Here is a 24205-nt window from a genome sequence, read left to right on the forward strand (position 1 = left end):
TAAAATATTTTAAATTTTTATTTTTATTATTGTAATTCAATGGAGGAATAGAGAAATTATAATATATTAATAATGCATTGTAAAAAATTATATTAACATTATTTATCAAATATAATTGTGAAAGATAATATATAATGAAATAAATAATTATAAAATCATTTATAAAAATATTTTGGATTAAAAAGTAATTTAAAAAGTTTTAATTTTAACATTAATTGTAACATTTTCTCTGTGACATTAAATAAAAATTGAGACATTGCACAATTTAAAATATACATATGTTCTTATATTTAAATACAAAGCAATAGAGTTTATGCTTATTCAAGTTAATGTCTACTAATAAATTGTTACAATGAACATTAATAGTAAGTACATTGTTTACAAGTATAAAAGTTAAGATCAGTGTTTTATTATTTATAGATATTTTATAATTTTTTAGATATAGGTAAATCGAATTATTAATGTGATAATTAAAATTATCAATTATATATATAAGAAAGGTTTTTACAATTGAAAATATGAAAATTTTTTCTTCAATAAAACTACGAGTGTTTTACAATAATATAAAATTTAAAGTATTATGCTAAGAAGTTTTTTTTCAATTATTATGAAATTTAACACAAAACGGATAATCATTACCTATGAGTGTTTAAAGTTTAAAGTAGGAATACTTTGTGTTATATTATATTTTAAGTAGAAATTTATATTTTATGAAAATCGTACGTTTTTTCGATTTCACTTCAGTGGACGGAAAGGTATTAATAATACTTCTATAATACTTTGTTTTATAAGAAAAAAATACGGAAGTATAAAATAAAAATCTATAGTATAAAAAAGTTATAAAAAAAATATAAAATCTAGTATACACAAATTACATGCAACGGTAACTTTAGAATACATAAAAATAGGTTTTAAAGATATTTAACAAAATTGTTATATACAATATATAATGTCACGTAAATGCATGAATATGAACACTTATTTATTAATAATATTAATTTAATTCTAATTCTGGGATATATGGTTCAGTAATTGCAGTGACTGGACAAATGCTTAAGGTTTCCTGAAAATGCAAAATGGGATAGTCAGACCAAGAAATAGAAAATATTTTATTTCTATGCATTTAAAATAAAATGAAGCATAATTCCTACCAATCTTATTAATTCTGCAAATGTTGGTCTTTCCTGACTTTCCATATTCCAGCAAGATAACATAACTTCGTGAAGTGGATCAGGAGTATCTGGTAGTTGTGGTAATCTAACTCCTTGCTCAATTGCTTCTTCCACTTCACTATCAAGCGAAAAATTAGAATATGGTGTACCACCCATACTAAGCATTTCCCACAAAAGTACACCAAAAGCCCAGACTACTGCTGGTTGGTGTTTTTTTCTATTACCAAGGCACTCAACAGACATCCATCGAGTATATTTTATATCTTCTAAAGCATACTTGGATATTCCATGTCCCATTAGTTTAGGTATCCATTCATTTGAGAGACCTACACTACGTGCACAAAGATATTCATGTATAATTTTATAATTTTCAAGATGTTGTAAAGCAGATGCTATCATAGATCCTATAGGTAGAATATGTTCAACAGGAAATGTGTTCCCAGATCTGGCAGCTAATAGACAATTTTTTAATGTCTGAGGTGGTAATTCAAGTACAACGTGTAATGTATCATGAGTTTCACATGTTCCTATAAGATCTGCAAGATATTTCATAGGAGATGCTTTAATACAAACATCTAGTTCTCGTAACATATGTCTTTTGTCAGATACTTTCAATAATTTGTCAGCTATACTATGAACAGCTACACTACAAGATTTGTCATTTTTTTGAATAACACCTGTATGTACTGTCCCAAATCGCCCTCTACGTATTGTAGTGTCATTAATCGTCAGTAAGTTTTGTGGTATAATCCATACCTTCTTTTTCAGTTCTTGATAATGATTTACCCTTTCAGGTACATCCTCTGGAATATATGCTAAATTGTCAACTTCGTACAATGGACCTTGCAATGTAAGTTCTTGTTGCTCTGGAAGTTTCCTTATCCGAAACTTTTCATGGCGTTCTTGCAATGTTAAATAAAGTATTATTGAAACTATAAGTAACGTTCCCAAAACAGCAATTGCAATACATAGTATAAAAATTGTCAAATTTAGACTGTTATTTCCACTTTCATTATAAATTGTCAGCTTATTAATTAGATCTGAATAAGCATACTGCACTTGTCTTTGAAATTTAGAAACTACTGTTAAGCCTATTTGTGGCATTACTTGAGTATTTAATGGTGCATTATAATATGCGCCAATCATTTTTCCATCTCCTACTATAAATTTTGTATATTTGTAAAATTCTGAAGATTCAAATTCTCCAGTAATATAATATCCTAGACTTTGCTGTATTGATGTTTCATAATTGTAATAAGTTACATTAGGACCTGATGGAGGTATTGTACCAGGTTGACAAACAAATACTTGGTAGGTACTAACAGGACCATATTCACTACTTCCCTCTGATAATAAAACAGTTATTGTGGTACTTGTTTGTTCTATTACTTTTGGCATTATTGGCTTATTAGGTGGTCCTATTAAAGTCCATCCCAAAATATATGTAGGTTCACTATCTGTTTGGGTGTTTGCAGCAGTGATTGATACATTATACTTTGTGCCTGGTTGTAAGCCTTGTAAAATGGTACTATTTGAAGCTCCTCCTTGAATCTGACTTTCTACGGCTGGTACTAAATTTGAAGCAAATGTTTCAACAACCACTGCCTTTAAAGTATAAGATGTAATATTTCCATTTCTGATATTAGGCGGTTCCCATGTAATTTGTAAATTATTAAATCCACTGTGAATTATTTGTGCACTCCTTGGTGGACTAGGACCTGGATATATGTTTTTAAGTTTATAAATATCAAAATAGAATGAAAGTACATAGTATTTTTAAAAAATATACCTGTTTGTCCAGTCGAATAAATACTCATTGCATCTTGACTACCACAATAATTGTTCTGATCAGCAATACAAAGAAAAGTACAAGAAGTAGATATACCTCTCCTACCGTACCTACTACCACAAAAGCATTGTTGCCCATTCATTAATCCTGCAAACCTATTAATTTTAATGTGAATTAATATTAAATTTTACTTTAAAAATATTAAATATTATAACATTTGTAACAAACGTTATAGTAATATTACAACAATAACTTACATATAATAACGTGAACGACATTCTTTGATACATTCTGTAGGTGTATTAGCATGATTTAATATTAAGGTTGGTAAATCGGGATCCAACGCGGAACTTCGAAAACAACCCTCATATTTTTGGCTAAGTATATGATCACAGAAATAGAAAAGTAGAAATAATATTATCATTATATATTGTAATGTTTTATAAATACAATTCCTATAATTCAATTTTTATTTATACTACTAATTGTAAGTACATTGCAGATATTAGTGTGACGTTCTTTCAGAATAGTTTAAATCTGAATCACTAAACGAATGGTGACATTATATTTAAAACGAAGAAATAAGGTTAACTGTGCACTGATCCTTATTCTTCGTAATTATTAAGATAAAACAATATAGTCTTTGGTTTTTTATCATTTTTATTATTAGTGACAACTTTTAAGAATCTTTATACTGAGTAAGATATTAAAAGTCACAAAATATTTCACGGGTGTGGTAGCATCTAAGTACGTATACTTATTTACTACCTACACCCATTACTATGATTATGATTAATGTTCATTCGCTTGTGGCGCTAGTAATATTTAAAATTTAAAATGATATTGTAATAGCATACATATTAGATATTAGTTTTAAATATCGTGTCATTTTTGTATTTAATATTTATTCTTTACAAAATCTTTGGACACCTTTTCTTTATTTCATTTTGATACTTATAATAATTTTATACTTTGATCTTTTAAATTAAAAAGTTGAGTATAATTTCATTAAAATAGTCATAAATTTTATATAGTGACAAAGTACAATAAATTTCCTTCCATTTAATGTAATCATATCACATCAAAAAATAATTTTAATATCTTATCTTACCAATAATAATATTAATCATTAACTAATAAGTATGTAACTATAAATAAAAGATAATTAAATAAATTTATTTAAACAATATATTTTATATACTACATTTTATATTTTTTCAAATATAATATACAATAATATATAAAATGTATGATAACATACACATATAATTAAATTCTATACCTGGTATATATGCATTATTTTTGCTATTTATTTATTATTCATTCATACTATTAGTAATCGTCCTGATTAGAATGCAATACAAATTAGCAAGTAAATTTTATTATATTCTTTTTATAATAATCTTGTTGACAATACTTTAAGAATCTTGTGCAGTGCTGTTAATAAATATATATGTAATGTTTGCTTAATATAGTAAATGTTTAATCACATATTCTATAACTAAATTAGAATAATATTCATGAAAATAAAAAAAGCTCATGTCAGGTATCTTACATTAGTGACATATAATAAATCAGAATATGATGAAATACTAGCATTATAAAAAAGATTACAAATGCACATGTATTTATTTAATTACAATACACTTTTAAGTCTTTAACAACACTGCTTTTCTGGCACAGGTACATGTAACTTAAAAAAATACAAATTAGTTATCACAAATTTACTGTAAATAAATCGACGGTTCCATCTATACATGGCTCTTATGATATAAATATATACAAGTATCAATTGTATTTCATGTAACAATGTTATGTAAATATTAGATATGAATTAATACAAGTTTGATTAAGTTCTACTAAAAAATGACAAAATAATATTACATGAGATATTGCAACATATTAGAAGCATAACTGTGTATTTTCTAGTTACATGTTGTACATATATAAAATCTAGAACCAAATAAAAATATTAGTTATATTATTTATACTACACACGCATTCCTGTTGATATATTGTATAACTATAATAACAAATATAAACTGTTATATTTTAATCATATGTAAGCATTTAATGGCTTAATACTGAGAATTAATAACAGTTTACAGTTGTATTATTTTTACCTACATTTCACTACTTTTAATTGTATTATTTCAAAGTATACTACAGCTTCGTTTATATTATAGACAATATTTAGGGATTCTATGCTTGAATATATATCGTGATACTTCGAAGAAATCTTTTACGTAATTTTTGCTAATAAATTAACCTCTATATTTTTATGAGAATTAGGACTAATTCATTTAGGACTGGCTCACAAAATCAAAGTATTAGATTACTTTAGCAATGTCCGAATATAATAAAATAGTTTACTCACAGTCATTTATAACTTACAAAATAATTATAGCAATAAAAAAAAAAAAAGATTAAATATAATTTAAACACTAAAGCTATACCTTATTTTAATAAAGCAACTTAATGAAATATTGACATTATCTATTCAGCATATCGTGCTATTGACTCATCTTATAAAATAAACAAATAATTCTTAAAAGTTGATGAAATGTGTTTTCGATGCAACATTCAGATCACTTGTTTATTATGACATTAAATTGCATACTTTTTATATGCAAACGTAACGATTTCTCATTATTGTGCCTGTTAGCAAGTCTTCTTTGAATTGTATTGAAATTATGTTCTTAAAGGAAGCAATGTAATTTTTTTTAAGTGTCCACTGAATTATTTATAATCATTTGTTCGAGATATAGTTACTAAAAAAAAAATCTTATATTAATATATAGTTTGTTAAACAATAAATCATGATATATAAGCAGTCTTACAAAAGTTGGTGCTCTAAATACACCTGAGACATTCCTAATAAATGAAATTTTGTCCTTTAAACAGGAGTTTAATCAAGAGTATATTCTTACAAAATCTAAATGAATTAATAGGAAATAATACTTAATTCATTCATTATTTAGATAACTCGTTTGTGATTCCATTGTTCAAGGAATGAAAACGTATAATATTTAGCAAAGTTTGTCATACTCATGTTGAGGGACCTTTTTTTCTTTTGCTGCTTTGTATTTGTTTGTAAGATTTTTTATTTCCAAGTCCTAATAGATCATATATAATGAATTAAAAAACGTAGATATATAAAAGTACAGTTACATAAATAAGAAAAATTTGAGAAATATCTTACGTTTTAATTGAGCCCCTCGGGAGCGTGTCACACGTGGTGAAACCTTCGCTAAAGAAAGCGTTGTCAAGGAATTTTTCTTTTTTAATTGAACTATTTGTTCCATAGCTGGTGTCATCCACTTTGTTTTAGGATCTCTGTTTAAAAAAAAAGAATTATTTTACACTGTTATTGTATATAATTTAAATATACTCACTCTAATGTTTTTGGTAAAGATTTATGTCGAAATGCGCCTGATTGTTTCTCTTTCATTCTCTGAATTACGCTTAACATGGCATATGTAGGTAAGGATGGAGGAGGTGGAGAAGGAGGTGGTGTAAGTGGTGAAGATGGAGTTTGTAGACTAATTTTTGCGAGCTTATCAGGATGAAGCGCTAGCACTGCTTCCCAACAAAATTCTTTTCGTTCAACTGGATATTTAGGTTGTGTATTTCGAGTTATGCGTATCTAAAAATAATAATGCATATTATTTTATTATGAAATAAGATTTAATACTAATAAAGAATGTAAAAGTATACCTCGCCATTTACAGGTCTACAAGGTTTCCTTTCTCGTAAGTACGGTCGTTTGAAAGACATGGGATAAGAAATATTTTCATTAGATTCTCTTAAAGGGTGCAAACATGTAGGAACATCATTTTTTTGCCTAGAACCAGACTGAAATAAACTACGTAGATAGGAATAGTTAGGTTTAGTTTCAAATCCCAATTCAGTAATATATTTCATATACTCCATAATGGCAGCTGGTAAAAAATATTAATTATTAATATTTAATTTTAAAAATCTATTAAATATATCAGTCATGAATATTTTTAAAGTAGCAATTTGTCTAATTAAAGTAGAATGGGTTTACATTATTTTTCATATTTAAAAATATTTGAAATATTGATATACAAAGTACAATAACTTACCAGGTGGTTCTTTTTTATAAGGAAAACATTTATGCATAAATAATGATAAATTTGAAAGTAAAATTTCTTTTTGTGCATGGACTTCTTCTGGATCCATTGCTGATGTTACACTATTATCTTCCTTTTCCCAAGGTAATTTGCCACACAACCATTGTAGTATATTGTACCCTAATGTTTCTAAATCTCCTCTTCTTGAGTGTGCTACAGTAATATCAATTTGTAATAAACTAAAGTGTAATTATGTTGTAAAAAATGAAATATAACAAATTTATAAAACTCACTTCCATGATGTGCATCTCTTGATGTGAATTCTAATGTTCCTTCATGAGCTCTTCTTTCATCATGAACAAATGGCTTATGTACACCTGCGCTTGTACGAAAACGATAAGCTAATCCATAATCAACCAAATAAGCTTGAAATTTTTTTGTTGTTATATCTTCTGCACTTAAGGACAACAAAATATTGGATCCTTTAACATCTGCATGAGCATATCCTTGACTGTGAATATACTCAAGTGCATCTAACTATAAAAATGTGAAAAATAATGAAATTACAAAATTATTAACTAATTTCTAAATTTTCTATTTTTATAGTAAAGTACCATTTGAACAGCTAGCCTGTTAACAAGTTTAATTGGTAATTTTCTCCCATTTGATATAAACAATTTTCCAATATCAATGCCATATCTTGGAATTACTAAAAATCTATACTTTTGCCCTCGATATATGTGAGAACCAGATCCCTCATATGTTGGAACACCTATTCGTCTTTTTCCTTGTGATTTGCACCAGGTATCAACTAAAATTCATAATAATGGAGATATATATGAAACATAGATTATATATGTTATATACAACTAAGTTACTTACTCATATGTTTACGAGCTGCTCTTATATAAAAATTCATTTCAACAAATAGTGGACCGTTATTATGTGGTTCAATTTTTATCACATACTTTGCATCTTGTCCAATTGGAGCATTAATGTCATTTGATGCTGTAATGTAAAATTTTTAAATTTAATATTAATAGCAACAGATAATGAAATAGTGAATACAACATTTAAATAATTTATTAAAATATGTTTCTGTTTGTTTGATCGTGGTTGGCACTAATTTTATTTCAATCAAACGGTATTTAAGTAATGAATATTACCTAAGTATATATCACCAAATCCACCGTATCCTATTGCATGTCCTAGTTTCCATTTGTTTTGAGTAATATCTGTTAATATCTCCCCAGCTGGCAATTGATCAGGTAATTTGCAACCTAATGCTGCTACTCTTTTAACAGGTATCTCTTCACCTCGTCTTGGTGCCATTATCGCTATATAGTTATTTATATAAAATTCAACATTCTATTAACTTGTACACTATACTATGATGGAAATATTAACTATTTATTAAGAATAAAAGATTGGACAATATTATAGTTTATTATAAATTCTATATAATTTCACAAGAAAATTCTTCTATACATAAAATTATAAAATGATCATATAACTGCAAATAATTGCTTTTTATATGAATTAAAACATTATATAAAATAAATTATATTTTAACCTATATTTAAATTTTATATTTGTTATGAATACAATAGTAGAAATGTTCAATATAAATAAGGAATAAAAAATAAGTATAATCTGGTTGAATGCAATGAGTTTATATATAAATACATAATCCTTTTGATTATTTTTTGATTATGTATACACATTGTTAATTATACAAAAGAAAAGTTATATATTTATGCACTGAAACATATAAAATTATTATTTTTATATATATATTTAAACTGAATAGAAGATTTTAATATATGTTATGAAATTACAACATGAAAATCTTTAAACTTTTACGCTAAAATAAAAATACATTTTATTCAAATTAATATTTGAATATGTATAACCTATACTGTAAACAATTCCATTTTGTATTATAAATGTAATTAAATTTATCTTATTTATCCCTTTAATTAAATAAAATAATAATTTGATAGATAGATATGCATTACTATATAATAATTAATTTTATAATTCAATACTACAGTACAATAGTAGTGATGAAAAAAGTAGAAATGTGTTTTCTATATTTTTGTACAACAGTCGTCACTGATGCAGTAGAAAATGCATTATTTAAATACTACCTAATAAGGTTTCTAATAAATACAAATTACGTAAATATTATCATAAAAATTGTCTTCGCTTTTTCTAGTACTTTCCCAAGAGTTCATATATAACTCGCTACCTTGGTTTTCAAAATATTACTTCCTATTTGTGTAAATTAAACAAAAAAATATAATTTTAAGGATTCCATGTTCAACTGTCAACTAAAATAATTAACTAATAAAAAGCATGAAATACTCTTTCATTTTAGCTTGTATACCTTAGAAGACGGATTAAAGGACATCGCACAAAATCTCTTTAATTGTTTGGCACATCGGAATCTTTAATAATTTAAAGTATTTCTTTTTTGTGTTTTGAAACTCTGACTATCCTCCAGAAAGATTTCACCTAGAGTAAGAATACACCACACTGCCATTTCATGAACTAAGGAGTTTAACGGAAACCGATCAACTGAAGAGGGCGTCCTTAAATTTATATCTTCTTGACTAAGCATTTAAATAACGCTAATATTGACAATAAAAAACCCGCTATATTATTTTACTGTCCACTACATTGTCTATTATATTTCCAATATTTTAATCTAACATGATGAGTTATGATTGTTACATAATATATTCATTTTTATTAATAGCATCCGTTTTAATAATTGATTTACTATGTTATAGATAGTTCACTTTTAAAAATGTAATGCCTAGAGAAAAGAGAATTAATGAATTTTCTTACATACATATATTTTTTAATGTATTTTTTTCTAACGTAATAATATTATCATTGGTAGCATCTGGTAACATCTACAAGCTTAGATGACCATTGAATATTACAAATTTATATAAATTTTATCTATATAAATGAAAAATGTCAAATGTATTTTAATTAATTTCCTTAATTGATTTTGTATAAAAATGTTTATTTAAATATCTAGTAATGCTGTTCAATGTTTTCGTAATTATTTTTTACATTTTCAGTATAAAGGTTATTAAGTAAATAATGAAAAGTACGATGAAAAAAAAGGATTACAACACAATTCTAAATATTTTGTAGATCTGTAAAACAATATTGTAAAGAATTATATGTAAAAATTATATAATTATAATACAATTTAATGTGTAAGTAAACCGGTTTTTCTGGCATTAATTTATTTAAACATAGATTTGTTTCATACCATTTTAATGGTGTCTCTCGTACAACAAAATATGATAATGAAAATGAAAATTGAAATTAAAATTAAAACTAAATGCTGCTCTACTGAGGAAATGATATAGTTGTATACAATTTAAAATATTTAATATTAATTTGTTTTGTTTTAATATGTTGTATCAAAAATTCAATAAATTACAGAGTGGAAGTCGTAAGTTGCTGCATATGTAGCTTGGTTCTTTTACGATGAGTCTTCGAACCCATGAGAAATGTAACATCAACCATAGCCTTCTAGAAGCAATCAGCGCATGAAGCCGTAATGGACGAAAAGAAGTAATTACTAGCTGACGGCTTGTGAAAGTGGAAGTTTCAGTTCGTGTGTTTATTGTAATATTCCTTTAGCTTTAGAGTCCTATTAAAATGACGTAAATATTTGTTAAATGATGGTTGATGCTTTATTTCTATTTTCAAATATATTATGTAAGTACAGTATTGGTTCTTTGTTGAGATCATTTTAATGGTTAGAATACCAAAGCATCCATTAGAGTCTTCTCTGATATCTATAACTATTACTATGAAAAACATGTTTTCACACAGCAAACTTACATGTTGAGTAATGTTTATATGTCTATGCATAGTTCAAATATTTGTTTTGTAATATTGATTACTAGAGTATTAAATTCATACTTGTATTTTATTATATCTCAAGAAAGTGTGCTTAAGAAGATTGTTATGTATCAAAGGTTATTTAATGCCAATTTTTTAAATATTTCAAGTACAATATGATTAAAATATGTTTTTGTAACTACATAATACAACTTACAGACATTAGATTTCATTTATTTGCAATCATTAAATTTTTTTTTTTAAATCTAATAATTGTAAGTATGGATTATAATAATAATATATATATATATATATCAGTATTAATAAAAGTTCTATGTTGAAATAAAACTATATCTTTTATATATTACTTCCACTAAATAACTGTATTACATATTTTAGTGAGAACACTGCCATAGTATTATTTAAAATAAGAAATGTCTTACCCTGGTCAGCCCCCAATGGGAATACCAGGCATGCCACCAATGCCTTACATGGTTGGTGCACCTCCACCAATAATTGGTGGTGTAATGCCTATGGCACATGTAAGTAAATATAAAATTAAATATTCTAAAATTTGGGCATGTTTGTTTTGTATGCTGTTGGTAAATTTATGATCTCCTGTTACCAATCGTTTGCACTTGCTGTCAATAAAATTTTCAATGGTTTCAATAAAGAAACTAATTATTTTATTAACTAAAACTCTAATACAAAGTAATGTAACTTAATATAATTTCTTTGTTAGATTAATCTCCTAATATTTTAATGTGTCATTTTTCTTATTCATTTCAAATGATAGCGATTATATATTAAATAATTAAAATATTAATTAAAAATTGATGTATTATTTAATTCGTAATAATGTAATTACTTTATATAATCTATTTGTTTTTTAAATAAAAGATAAAAAGTAATATATTCAAGTGCCAGAAATGTTAAAAGAAAAATAATAAGCATCTTTAGTTACTGTAAAAGAAAAATCAAAAGCATGTAATGTTTGATTTTATTAATTTAAACATCACTGATTATATCATAATTAAACATTTTTCTATATGTTAATGCAGTTGTTTTGTATAATGTATTAACATCCTGTATTTAAATTACACTATGAATGGAATGCATATTACTTAACTATTTATGCTATAGGATTATTGTATGAGACGTCTTCTAAAAGTTATGTTTTCTGGCACAAATTTTCATCTTAAGTTCTTTTTATTTGATATATGCATGTCTTACCTTTATAATAAAATATAATACAAGGAAAAAGGTTAACATACTATTAGGGGGAGGGGAGATTCTGGACTGCATGAGTAGAGATGTGCATTATTAAGAATACTACCATTTATAAAACATAGATGATTCCAACACCCGTATCTGCGATGCAGACCTCAGCTCCAGCTGTTCGGTATGCACGTAACCAAAATCGTCATGACAATAATCGTCGTCGTGAAAGAGAATCTGGTCCGCCAGTTACCGTATTCATTGGTAACATTATGGAAAGAGCACCTGATGTGATGATTCGACATATTTTGGGTGCATGTGGTCATGTGCTTTCATGGAAGAGAGTTCAAGCATTTGGATTTTGCGAATATGCAGGTCCTGATGCAGGTCTTAGAGCAGTTAGATTACTTCATGACATGGAAATAGGTACAAAGAAGCTTGTTGTCAAAGTTGATGCAAAAGCTAAAGTCGTTTTGGATCAGTTCAAAGGTAAATTTAAAATACTTGCAGTATTTACATATATACATATTAATCATTTATTTTGATTTGTTACTTCTTTGTGTATAATAGCAGAAAGAAGGAAAAAATTAAGAGGAGGCCAATCGCCTCTACAAGATGAAACATCAATTGAAGGGGCAGAAGGAGAAGAAGGTGAAGATTACATGGATGAGGGTATGAGAGTAGTGGATGCAGATGCACTAGCACGTATTAATCAAATTATAGCTGAACATGCCGCTGATTTAGAAATGGCTCAAGCTGCTCCTGGTAGTGTACTAATTCTATTCATAGTAATGTATTGAATTAAATTGGAGAACTAACAAATATTCTTTAATTATATGTTATAGAAGAACATCAAATAAAAATGGTTGCTAAGTCTTTGAACCTGGATGATGCAGAAATAGAAGAAAGTAAAAGAGACTTGATTACACGAGAAATTGGAAAATTCAGGGAGGTTATGAAGGTAATTATTTTCATAATTATTTTAGAAATCTTGTTATGTCATTCCTACTTTTCTGCCCTTCTTTTTGGTCGGATATGATATACCAAGATATTAGAAGGTATTATGAATTGTGGTCTAATAGGATTGGGTAAAAACTTTGCAAAAGTTTAGGTATAAGAATGCTAACAATTATTGTAAAATTGTTAGTGTCGATTATGTGAATTTTTTACGAAGCATTATAAACATTATTCTATAATATATTGTAATCTTCTCTAAAAAGAATTATTTTATGCGAAAAACTATATTAACTAATATAAATTATTTTAATGGACAATAGTGTTTGTTATACATTCTTCTGTGTATATGATAGACAGCATATTTAATTTCTTAAATTTTTTGCTAGAAAGAATCATATCTTTGAAAGTAAAATTTTAACTGCAATATATTATATTACTATAGAGCTTTTATTTTTTTCTGCATTTAATATGTAAGTGTTATGAAGATAATATTTATCTGTTTCTGTTTTGTGCAAATGATTAAGAATATGTTTGTAATACTTTGTAGTATTTATTCTATTATCTTTAAAAAACATGATATGAATATTCTTTTTCGTTTTTCAAATAAAGAAATAAAATGAATCACTTTACAAATAGGAAAACATGAAATATACTAACTTTTTTTAAAAACTATATATTTAATAAAAAAAATGTGTTTTTAAATTATAGTTGTGAAGAGTTTGTACTAAGTTTAACAAGTTTATAATACTTTTTGATTATATCAATGACTAGTGAATTCATGAATTGTGTTTAATTCATTTTTAAATGATTGTATTGTTATTAAGTTACAATTTGTATGTGACAAATATTTAGATGTTTTTATGCTTTAAATATTATAATGAAATGCATTGTAAATATGTATTATAAACGTTTATACACGTTTTATGCATTTGATTATATCTATGTTTCATGTTAGACAACTATTGATTGAACTCGCAACATATTTATATAGAAAATTAAATGCATTTGGGCAGGCAAAAGAGGATTACAAGTGTATAGTTGTAAACTTTAGCTTTTAAGTATATTGTGATAAAGTGCGTGTGTGCTATGTTAGCTCTAAAAAATTGGAGCCGTGACTCGTTGCTATAATTATAATAACAGGCAGCGTGCGTCGCACACAGCAAACGCACACGCCTAGGAATGCTGTGTGTGGGGACCACTCTTTCACTCACTCATTGGCTCTGAAGGGAGTCAATCACAGCACATCCCTCGTATTTTCGCAGGCAGCTGCAGCCTCGTCGGTAAGTCAGAGTATATCCAACCAACAAAACATGAAAAAACAAGAAATGTGCAATATTAAGACGGGAGAATCTCGTAACTCTACAACATGCTGACATCATGTAGCCAATAAATCTGTTTCTATTGAAACTCCATTTTCTTAATTCATCGCATACAATTCTGCATTATATTAATAGCATTAATGCTATTGTATTTTAAATACAAGTTATTCCATATAATCAAATTTCTTTACCTGTTTCTATAGTTATTGTGCTAAACTGCTGGCACCAATATTGTTATAAAAATGCAATGTATTTTTATATAATATGATGTTTAGTTTTAAAGAAATTACATTACAAAATCAATTCTTATAGTTTTAAAAAATGAAGAACTTGTGTAATGGTATTATAGAATGCAAAATAATAAAGGATAAAGAGTTGGAAGGCTTTAGTAATATTTTAAAGTAAATGCAACATTATAATTATATAGCTGAAATTGTAATAAAAAGGTTCTCTATAACACAGATGATTCTCTCATTAATTGATTCAATGGCAGTGCTGTCAATCACTATGAGGATTATATATTCTTTGAGTCAATTAGCAAAAGAATTACTTTATATGAGGTTGACATGAATAAGTTTAAAAAATAATACTAAATTAATAATTATAGATTACTATATTCCTAGAAAATTTGATTATTCAATTTTTCATTGAGTGAGACTATAAAATTAATTAAGATTGTTGTATTATTTGTTTTTCATGAAAGATAATTACAATTTATTTTTATATTTGTATTAATGTCTAGCAGTTTAGTACAGATATATAGAAGATCAGCAAAGTGCCATTCCATTTGTTTTTACACATTGTTTAGGATCGGTAAAAAATGTTATACATTGAACAAAGAAATTTGACGCTGACATATTTTATAATATATTCTTAGATAGATTATTAATAGGATCGAGACTTTCTGAATCCTACACACAATGAAATGATTTTGTCTTCACAATGGCGACTGTTCAGTTGTTGTCTTTATTTTGTGTAAACAGCTTCTGTCAGCGTCTCGATCAGACATGTAGTACCTAGGTGCGTCCTCCATTCTCCGGTACCACCACACTGACTGACCAAGTCAACTTCACACCGTGAGTAAACTCCACAACCATGAGCCAACACAACCATTCGGTTCTTGTAGTTTTGTTAGTGAACTGCCCATCTGAATACCTATGACCACTGATATTTCATGTTTCAACAGTCTGTTTTTTTCCTCATATGTGCATCTACTTTTATGCACTCAGTTACTCTATCCTTATTAGATTAAAATACTATGGGTTATTGTATGGATATTTAATTTTGAAAACTAAGAGAAAGCAGTTCATAATTTTGAATATGTTTTTTCTTATATAGCATAGTCCACTGATAGCTTTATATAGGGTTTATTAACAATGTCATAAGCAGGAAGGAATAAGCAGCGTTAGGTTTCATAATTTTTTGTCACTAGAAAGTAATATTCATTAGAGTCTATGATTTAGGACTCTCCAAGCAGTAACCCATTATTGTTATTATTATATCAAGTAAGGATGAACCATATTAATTTATTTCTAAGACGTTACGTTGATAATACGGGACGATAAGGGTGGGCAAACTATTGTGCATTTGATATCCAACAGTTTGCTGCATCAACTGCATAGCCAGAAGAAAACACAGTTGACAGACGTGTGACAGTTTCTTGGCAAAAATGAAAGGTGTTTTGGTGGAATCCCTTCTTCGTGATGACTCCGCTTCTGATTGGTATAATACTTTCTAATAATTATTGAATATTGACAAGAAATCTAAATATCACCCCTTTCAACTCTTAGACTTATATAGCTTTAGACACTATTGATTTACAGGCACATTTGCAATGTTGTAAGTACATTGGGTGGCCTCTACAATGCGTCTGTTAGCATTAAGGTATTCTTAATTTAAGTAGAGCTTAAGAAATTTCTTATGCTTGTTTCCAAAATTTATACCTGCACTTAGGTAATTGATATGTAAACAAGATTTCGTGTAAGATGCTGCTGAGCGAGCATACTCCAGAGGAGTGAGTATACTATATTGAGATGAACAGAATTATGATACTTGATATGTGATTAATTTTTGTACAACTAGTAATCGTTCAACATTGCAATCTTTGTAATGTTAGAGATACTAAAATTAAAGTAAAATTTGTATACAAAATGTAAATGTTTAAAAAATGTACAAAATGTTAAAAATATTTTTTAAAAGAATTTTCATAACGAATTAAGACTTCTTTTTGAAGTATTTATTTCAAGTAATCATTTTGTTGATATAAAGATTCGTATAATATTACTTTTTAAATAATATCGATTGTTTGTGCAAATATTTTGTATGTATCAGGGCATCTATATTTTGAATTCAAGAAAAGAAATGATAATACTGCACTGTTATAGTGTAGTGATATTTTACCACTTTTATATTCATTAACTAACTTTACACTTACAGTAACCTTTTTCTACCCTTTAATTTTTATAACTGAGGAGGATATACGATTGCTAGTTTTTGCGTTTTATTATCACAGCCTGATAAGTTTGCTTTGAGTATTTGGTCTCACCTATTTTTTTATTTTTGTTTTTTATAGAAGCAGGAGGAGGAGAAGGCTCAAGTTAAACGGAAGAAAGAAGCTGTTGAGAAAGAAGAACGGGAGAAACGTGAAAAAGAGCGACGAGACAGGCGTGATGGCAGTAACACTAAAGACGATCAAGACGGCGATCCTGGTAGTCCCACGTCTCATAAAGGTCGCAGTAGTAGTACCGGAAGTAGTAGAAGAGACAAAAGGCGGTCTAAATCTAGGTATTAATATTTAACAATTTCCGGAAAGTGTTTAAAAATTCATTAATTTACAATATAAAATTTATTGTAAGTATTTTCTATTTTTCTTAAGATCTAAGGAACGAGAGAGGGATCGTCAGAGAAGCGACAGAGATCGTGATAGAGATAGAGATCGAGAAAGAGATAGAGAAAGAGAACGAGAAAGAGACCGTGACCGCGAAAGAGAGCGGGAAAGAGAACGTGAAAGAGATAGAGAAAGGGAAAGGGACAGGGAACGAGAAAGAGAACGTGAAAGAGAAGAAGCACGGAAAACTGAAAGAGAAATTATGCGTGAAAGGGAGGAAGAGGAAGAGGCGAAGGAGAGGAAAAAAAACGAAAGAAGAGCGAGAGAAAAAGAAGCAGCTTATCAAGAGCGTTTGAGAGCATGGGAGACACGGGAACGTCGAAAACAAAAGGAATACGAGAAAGAAGCGGAGAAACGCAGAGCAAAACGGGAAGCGAGAGAAAGGGAAGCAAAACGCTTGAAAGAATTTCTCGAAGACTATGATGATGAAAGAGACGACGCTAAATATTATAAAGGTAAAGAACTTTCACGTCGTCTAGAAGAGAGAGCACTGGAAGCAGAAGCTGATTCGCGGGATCGTTGTGCCGAGCGTCAAGAGCTTCAACGCCTTCGCGATAAACTTTATGCTGACGCTTCTCATCCAGATCCAGCGGCTGAGTTTGAAAGGGTAAAATGTTCCTAAATAATGTGATATTTTGGTTTATGACTAATTATAATATTGATTTTTATTAAGATATGTAATATGCATTTATCTTTCGTTGTATGTAGACTATTCCTTCTACATGAAGATATTGCTTATTTCAGTTAAAAGCTGAACGGGAGGAACAGTATAAGCCTAAACCGGTTATCACGATAATAGACGAAGAGGATGAAAAAGTGGTGAAAAAGGAAAAAGAAGTTATGCCGCCCATAGAAACTGAACCAATTGAAAGTGATAGTGACGAATGTGTGCAATTTGATGATGTTTCTCAGTCAGAGGCACCATCTAGAACACCACCGCGGCATCACCACCATCATCGAAGACATCATCGTCATCATCAGAATCATCATCGTGATGGCGAAGAAACTGAAGAAGTTATAGAAACAGATAGAGAAAGTGTGAAGGGTACAAGATCGTCACCTTCTAATCAAACAGTAACAACACCAGTTCAGTCCATTCCACCCACATTAGATGAAGATTCGCGTATGTCTCTCGTTAGCGAACCAGAAAAAACTGGTAGTAGTGAGTAAACGATGTGATTTATTTAACTTATACAAACGCTCTATTTGTGTGCCACATTTTACTTTTATTACAGGTAACTTTGTGCCATTCGCCATGGGAAGCGGAGGCAATCGTGGAGGTGATCATGGTATCGGTAATAAAACTCCTGCTAGTCCAAGCACGGCTATTAATGTTAGTACGCAACAAACGAATCAGAATAAAAAGAAAGGTCGGATCGATGTTAAAGACGTATTTAATAATGACGATGATGATGATGGTGCTAATAACGCAAAGAAGCGTAAACTAGTTCCTTTAGGTAATTAAAAAGTATAAATATATTTTTCGTTTAGATAATGTAGGATCTTACTACAATTAGTTTATTTAAAATGAATTAAACAGGTGTTGGTTAAACAGGAAACGATGGTTGTTTAACGTGAACTAAATACAATAACGTGCTATAATTAAGACAACTAAATAGTTAATTTGCAACTCTCGTCACCACGGTTCCAACACTCTCTCTCACGTGGACCACATTCTCTCGACAACGCAATTCGCACTCTCTGACTTCTCGATTCACATTCTATGACTTCTCAATTAACACTGATCGCTCGTAGCTAGGGTCACGCAGGCCTTTCCCGCGTAACTATTCGATTGAAGGATCGACGATACATTGGCCTGTCGACACTTAGGCTTTCTCGCGACATTGTTTATGGTTCGCCCGATATCTCTTAGGCCTCTCGTCCACGATATTACAATAATATACGATTTTTATATGAATTCTATTCTAGACTATGGTGAGGAGAAAAAGAAAAAATCTAATGAAGAAGCTCCTAAAGCTGGAAAAGAAGAAAGTACAAAAAGTCAAGAAGAGAAAAGAAAGCACATAAAATCCCTCATTGACAAAATACCTACAGATAAAAATGCTTTGTTTGGCTATCAACTTGATTGGGCAGTAATAGATAATGTAAGATATATATTATGAATGAATATTTATGAATTAATTTTTCATCAATTTTTGTTATTTTTATAGACATTAATGGAAAAGAGGATAAGGCCGTGGATTAATAAAAAGATTATTGAATACATTGGAGAGCCTGAACCTACATTGGTAGATTTTATTTGTAGCAAAGTAATGGCCGGCAGCTCGCCTCAGGGCATACTTGATGATGTACAGATGGTAAATAATTTTTACTTTATTATTATTTATTATTTATATAATATTTTTGTTATTGATTTTATAATATCATACGTTGTAGGTATTGGATGAAGAAGCAGAAGTTTTTGTTGTCAAAATGTGGAGGTTATTAATTTACGAAGTGGAAGCTAAAAAAATGGGCTTAGTTAAATAAATGAAATACCAATTCAAAAAAAGTACTAATCGACTTAAAAATTTATACTACACATCAAATTCCTTTGGTTAAAAAATGTACTATTTAGGTTATGTACCTTAATACATGATTACTTATATATAATTTGTAGGATCTTTCGCTAAACGAAAAACACAATGTTGTTCGATTGATAGGTAAACTAAATGTGTAGCACTTGAAATGTTAAATACAAATTGTAATTACGATTTATAATATTTGAGTTGTGTCTTTCCAAATTTGTTTATTCGTAGTTTTAAAGAGAGTTTCAACATGTTTATAAATGATAGATTTTTTACATTTTTCAACAAGCTTGATGGATTTAATTTTAATGATTATATAATTTCATCATTTACAAATAATTTTTTCAAAATTTGTACATAGATACAGTAAAAACAACTGATGTTATCATATGTGTACATATATAATATATATTATTATATATTATTATTATTACTATTATTATTATCATCATCATCATCATCATCATCATCATCATTATCATTATATACTACACGCGCGCGTGCGCCATACACACGTAAGTTTTCTGTTTTCTGTTAATACTTCTTTGGTTTGTGTCAGAATAGTTTGACGTTAAACTAGTTACTAAAAAATGAATAGTGATAGCTTCTACTGAACAAGGATTATGATATTTAAAACAATTGTTTTTACTGTAATATAAATGAAGGAAAGTTATAAATTTGTATTGAAATTATTAATACGAGGTGGTATGTATGAAACACATTTTTTTGAAGGAGGTAAGTAGCAGTAAGAAATATTTAAGAAAACTGGAAAATTATTACGATAAGGTTCAAATATATTAAACTATTATTGTATTAATTAAATAATAAACGTATCTGTGCTTTTTATCTCTTTTACATTATGTTGTAGTTTTATTAATTTTCTTAATCTAATTAAAAAGCTAAGATCCAATAATTTTTTAATCCCAATTTATTATATCCTATTGTATTATGTTAATGTTAATTCATCATATTTCAGTTTCTTAATGTGAATAATTGTTAATAAATTCTAAGACATCGATTTGCGTAAATTTTAATTTTATATTTGCTAGAACAACAGCTTTTAATAACATTATATAGAATAGAATAACATTATATAATTTGGAACAACACTACTAATTGCTGAAGATTTCGGGCGCCTAAAAGTATAGATAAAGTTTCTAACTTCACTTAGAACGCATTATTTTTACGTTTTATAGCTCTTCTATTCAGCTCTATCTGTGCAAAGCTCCCAAGTTACACGTATTAGATTTAATGGATCAGCCTACAAAATTTACATTGTTTAAGATATTTTCTATTAAATGCATTAAATTTGAATAAAATCTGTAATTCCAATTAGAAGATTTCATGTTTGCGGTTGTCAAAAATAAGAAATGTATAACAAGTGATTTTGAAAATCAAGGAAGATTGCCAGATCGAATTAAAAGCAAGAAAAGAAAACGGTGGGTTTCATCAAAAAAGAAAACTGGTAGAAACAATTACGAATTCTATTTTGTAGGTACTGAAGGCGAGTGCGTGAAATCTGTAGTAGAAAGTCGGCGAGACGGGTGTCCCGGCTGCGTAGTACCACTTCTCATATTATTTGTCGTTAAGTGCATGAAAGCTTTTTTCGAGGGTTTAATACAAGCTCTCGGTTAATAGCGGAGCATTATTGTGTTCACGGGAACCCGAGTACGGCTCAGCTTAGAGTCGCTCTCTCGCTCTCCTCTCTTCTCTTTTCCTCTTTTCTCTTCTCTTCGGTACTATACGAAAAACGCAGCAGCCCAACCTTTTATGGATTCTTTGTCGCGACGCGATTATGTACCAGTCAGTCTTCTCGTCACCACCTCTTTTTCCTGCCTTTTTCTTATGTATTTATACACACGAGCCTCGGTGAAATACACGCGTGTTTCCTTTTAAAGCGGCCTCGACGCAGTCTTACTGATGCACGACTGGCTGTGACCAATTTTTTCCCGTCGTCGAGGGACAATGCTTTTGTGCACGAAATGCATTCTGGATACGATAAGAATAGTGTGGATTGATGATTTGAAAGACAGACAATTGACAATCACATTATATCTGCTGGATAAATCATATAAATACGTTACCATGATTGAATTTTTTAAGAGTTTTATTTAAATGTCGTTTCTTCGTTATTATTTGATATTTTTATACTATCAAGTTTAATATCATTAATTTTTAGCAGTTTTGCCAATTTTCTTGATTATTTATTGAACAATCACAACTTATTCGAACATTTTGAATTTCATCGGATTCAAAATAATACTGTTTTACAAATACCGTTTCATTTCTATTGTAATTGAAGTATTTGACTTCAATAAATATTAGATTTAATATTTTAGTTACGTTGGAGCATAAAATTTAAGCATTTTATATATTATATATACGTTCTAGATCTTGAGGAGGATTTGTATTAATAATTCGTCGCTTCATATTTTCTAGTGTGTTGTAATATCTGGGTAAACAGCGTGGAGAGGAGGGGGATAGGAAAACGAGCAGAGCAAGCTCTCGGTTTACCACGGCCAATTCAATGACTATGGTATACTGTACAAAGCACATTACCTGCAACAATTGCATTATACGCTAGACTATTGTGTTGGTACCACATCCACATTAGATTTGAAGACGCTCCGGTTTAATGAATTTTGTTGGTGATTTTGGAAGAGCTTCTAGTTAAATGTTTACAGATCTGTCGCTTAATTTTACGGCACGATGAAAATTCCCATTATATAGTATAGAAACTCTGCAGAAGAAATTAATTCTTACTCTTAACACTAATATTTATAACGCAATAACGACGTCGAGTAACAAGATGGGACTTAAATAATGAACGAAAATAATTTGTGAATTAACCAGCTGAAAAGGGTGTAAATATTATTTGAAACAGTTCATCGCGATAGTGAAAGAAGTTGTCTGGCTCAACCATCAAAACAGGAATCAAGCGGCCTCGTACACGCCACGTTAACCTAACGTTTCAGGAAGATACAAACGAGGAAGAGAAATTCCCTTAAGAGATTCCATTCAGGAAGATAGGAAATTATGTCTGTCGAAATTAATCGTCAGCGCGTTAACACGTAGTCGAGAACGATAAGGTGCGCGAAACGCAGGAGTGCGAGGTGAAAAGCGTCGAAGAAGGACGAAGCAAAGTGAAACACAGGAGGCAGAAGGATACGCTTAGCATTTTACAGACGAAACGTGCTCGCCAGACCGACGATCGACAAGCAAAAAGCGAAGAGGAGGTCGCGAGTGCGAGTGTTAAGGTAAGCGGGGATGGAAGCGATGGATTCACACAGGGATGGGTGAAAGGACTCAAGGAATCGTCGCACGTACCTGCCAGAAGAAGATGAAACGGTAACGAGTGTAGTTCACGGTAACTAAATATTCGCAGGATCGTATCGGGGCCAACGACGGAAAAAGGGGAGTTGAATGCTCGCTTTCGTCGCGTCACGGCGCCATTCGACGTCGCCATGCTGTGTATGTATGCAATCGTCGTCGTCGCTCGTGAAGACAATTTATTCTCACGGTTTCGCGCGCAATTTGCCACGGGCACGTGTAACGAGGATAACGAGAATCATCGAATGAAAAGCCAACGTCGTGGCTGCAAATTGCGTTTCACGCGACATTTGCTATAACGCCTGCCGCGAATATTTCTAGTGGGCCCGCGGCCCTCGTGGCATTGCTCCCGGTCGTTCGATCTTCTTCGACACCGAGGCAATCGATTGTTCGGTAAGAGATACTCGATACGCTGTTTAACTCGTCGCCTTCGCGATCCTGTTGCTTCTCTTCCGCGTCAACCTCGTTTCTCATATTATTGCGAATTATTTGTGTTTAATTCGTTTAAACGTTAGTCGACGAATCGCACGTATTACATATTGCGTTAGATTTTTATGACACGGCATAAATAGTAACTCATAAAATCTTTAATCTCTTTGAATAACGCAATTAAATTTGTAATTAGTTTTTAATTAAATTTTTTTAATCGATCATCATCGTTTGCGCTGTACTGTAGAGGAACAATTAGCTCGAACATTCCCAACAGCAGAAGGTTATTTTACTCGGTATTCTTAGCAAAGTAAAGCGCGGTTGGTTAAAAAAAGGGAACGAGCGGACGATTAATGTTCGCGCCAAGTTTTTATTGCGGGAATTCAATTTCCAAAATAAACATTTGCAAAGAGAACAACTGTTGACAAGTCCATTCTCGTGCGAATTTCAACATTTACGGTGAATGTCCCTCGACATTTTGCCTCATATATTTCCGCGTCCACCGTTTTCATCGGCAACGATCGATATCGGCTATTTTTCCTGCTATTCCAGTCAACTGTACTACACAACGTGTGAAAAATGAATTAAAGCTCCGAGCTAGCAGTT

The 24205-nt window shown here is 29.7% G+C and overlaps 3 protein-coding genes across 6 annotated transcripts; 1 reads left to right on the plus strand and 2 right to left on the minus strand.

The window, feature by feature from the left end:
* Positions 1–5: 5 nt before the first annotated feature.
* LOC126868694 (ephrin type-A receptor 3-like) lies at positions 6–3886 on the minus strand. 2 transcript variants are annotated; one of them, XM_050624467.1, is made up of 4 exons: positions 3457–3886; positions 2962–3108; positions 1152–2890; positions 6–1063 (listed from the first exon to the last, which is right to left on the minus strand). In XM_050624467.1, exons 2-4 carry the CDS (start codon positions 3101–3103, stop codon positions 995–997), a joined length of 1950 nt encoding a protein of 649 aa, XP_050480424.1. In that variant the 5' UTR covers positions 3104–3108; positions 3457–3886; the 3' UTR covers positions 6–994. The 2 variants fall into 2 exon arrangements, with proteins under 2 accessions (XP_050480424.1, XP_050480423.1); XM_050624466.1 differs by having other exon boundaries at positions 2962–3116; positions 3219–3885.
* A 230-nt stretch (positions 3887–4116) lies between these two features.
* LOC126868700 (serine/threonine-protein kinase VRK1-like) lies at positions 4117–9647 on the minus strand. Its single transcript, XM_050624477.1, has 10 exons — positions 9448–9647; positions 8225–8395; positions 7941–8066; positions 7673–7869; positions 7352–7595; positions 7071–7271; positions 6679–6902; positions 6357–6607; positions 6164–6297; positions 4117–6077 (listed from the first exon to the last, which is right to left on the minus strand). The coding sequence occupies exons 2-10, from the start codon at positions 8388–8390 to the stop codon at positions 6010–6012; spliced, it is 1611 nt and encodes a 536-aa protein (XP_050480434.1). The 5' UTR covers positions 8391–8395; positions 9448–9647; the 3' UTR covers positions 4117–6009.
* A 960-nt stretch (positions 9648–10607) lies between these two features.
* On the plus strand, positions 10608–20695 carry LOC126868776 (RNA-binding protein 25). Of its 3 annotated transcripts, none has more exons than XM_050624586.1 (12): positions 10608–10805; positions 11331–11473; positions 12284–12638; positions 12720–12914; positions 12995–13110; positions 16998–17209; positions 17301–17919; positions 18057–18474; positions 18548–18769; positions 19242–19417; positions 19484–19630; positions 19710–20695. In XM_050624586.1, exons 2-12 carry the CDS (start codon positions 11366–11368, stop codon positions 19800–19802), a joined length of 2661 nt encoding a protein of 886 aa, XP_050480543.1. In that variant the 5' UTR covers positions 10608–10805; positions 11331–11365; the 3' UTR covers positions 19803–20695. The 3 variants fall into 3 exon arrangements, with proteins under 3 accessions (XP_050480543.1, XP_050480544.1, XP_050480545.1); XM_050624587.1 differs by having other exon boundaries at positions 12723–12914; XM_050624588.1 differs by having other exon boundaries at positions 12314–12638.
* The last annotated feature ends 3510 nt before the right edge of the window (positions 20696–24205 follow it).

This window comes from Bombus huntii, chromosome 8 (assembly GCF_024542735.1).
Source record: "Bombus huntii isolate Logan2020A chromosome 8, iyBomHunt1.1, whole genome shotgun sequence".
NCBI lineage: Eukaryota > Metazoa > Arthropoda > Insecta > Hymenoptera > Apidae > Bombus > Bombus huntii.

Excerpts from the sequence above, each read along its gene's own strand:
- LOC126868694 (XM_050624466.1), bottom strand. The coding sequence starts at position 3,385 with ATGATAATATTATTTCTACTTTTCTATTTCTGTGATCATATACTTAGC. Across the intron at positions 3,117-3,218 it reads TGTCGTTCACGTTATTATAT|GTTTGCAGGATTAATGAATG; the intron begins GTAAGTTATTGT and ends TAAAATTAATAG. Across the intron at positions 2,891-2,961 it reads TTATTCGACTGGACAAACAG|GTCCTAGTCCACCAAGGAGT; the intron begins GTATATTTTTTA and ends ACATATATCCAG.
- LOC126868700 (XM_050624477.1), bottom strand. The coding sequence starts at position 8,390 with ATGGCACCAAGACGAGGTGAAGAGATACCTGTTAAAAGAGTAGCAGCA. Across the intron at positions 6,903-7,070 it reads TTATAAAAAAGAACCACCTG|CTGCCATTATGGAGTATATG; the intron begins GTAAGTTATTGT and ends ATTTTTTACCAG. Across the intron at positions 6,078-6,163 it reads CCGAGGGGCTCAATTAAAAC|GACTTGGAAATAAAAAATCT; the intron begins GTAAGATATTTC and ends ATGATCTATTAG.
- LOC126868776 (XM_050624586.1), top strand. The coding sequence starts at position 11,366 with ATGTCTTACCCTGGTCAGCCCCCAATGGGAATACCAGGCATGCCACCA. Across the intron at positions 12,639-12,719 it reads CGTTTTGGATCAGTTCAAAG|CAGAAAGAAGGAAAAAATTA; the intron begins GTAAATTTAAAA and ends TGTGTATAATAG. Across the intron at positions 18,475-18,547 it reads ACCAGAAAAAACTGGTAGTA|GTAACTTTGTGCCATTCGCC; the intron begins GTGAGTAAACGA and ends CTTTTATTACAG.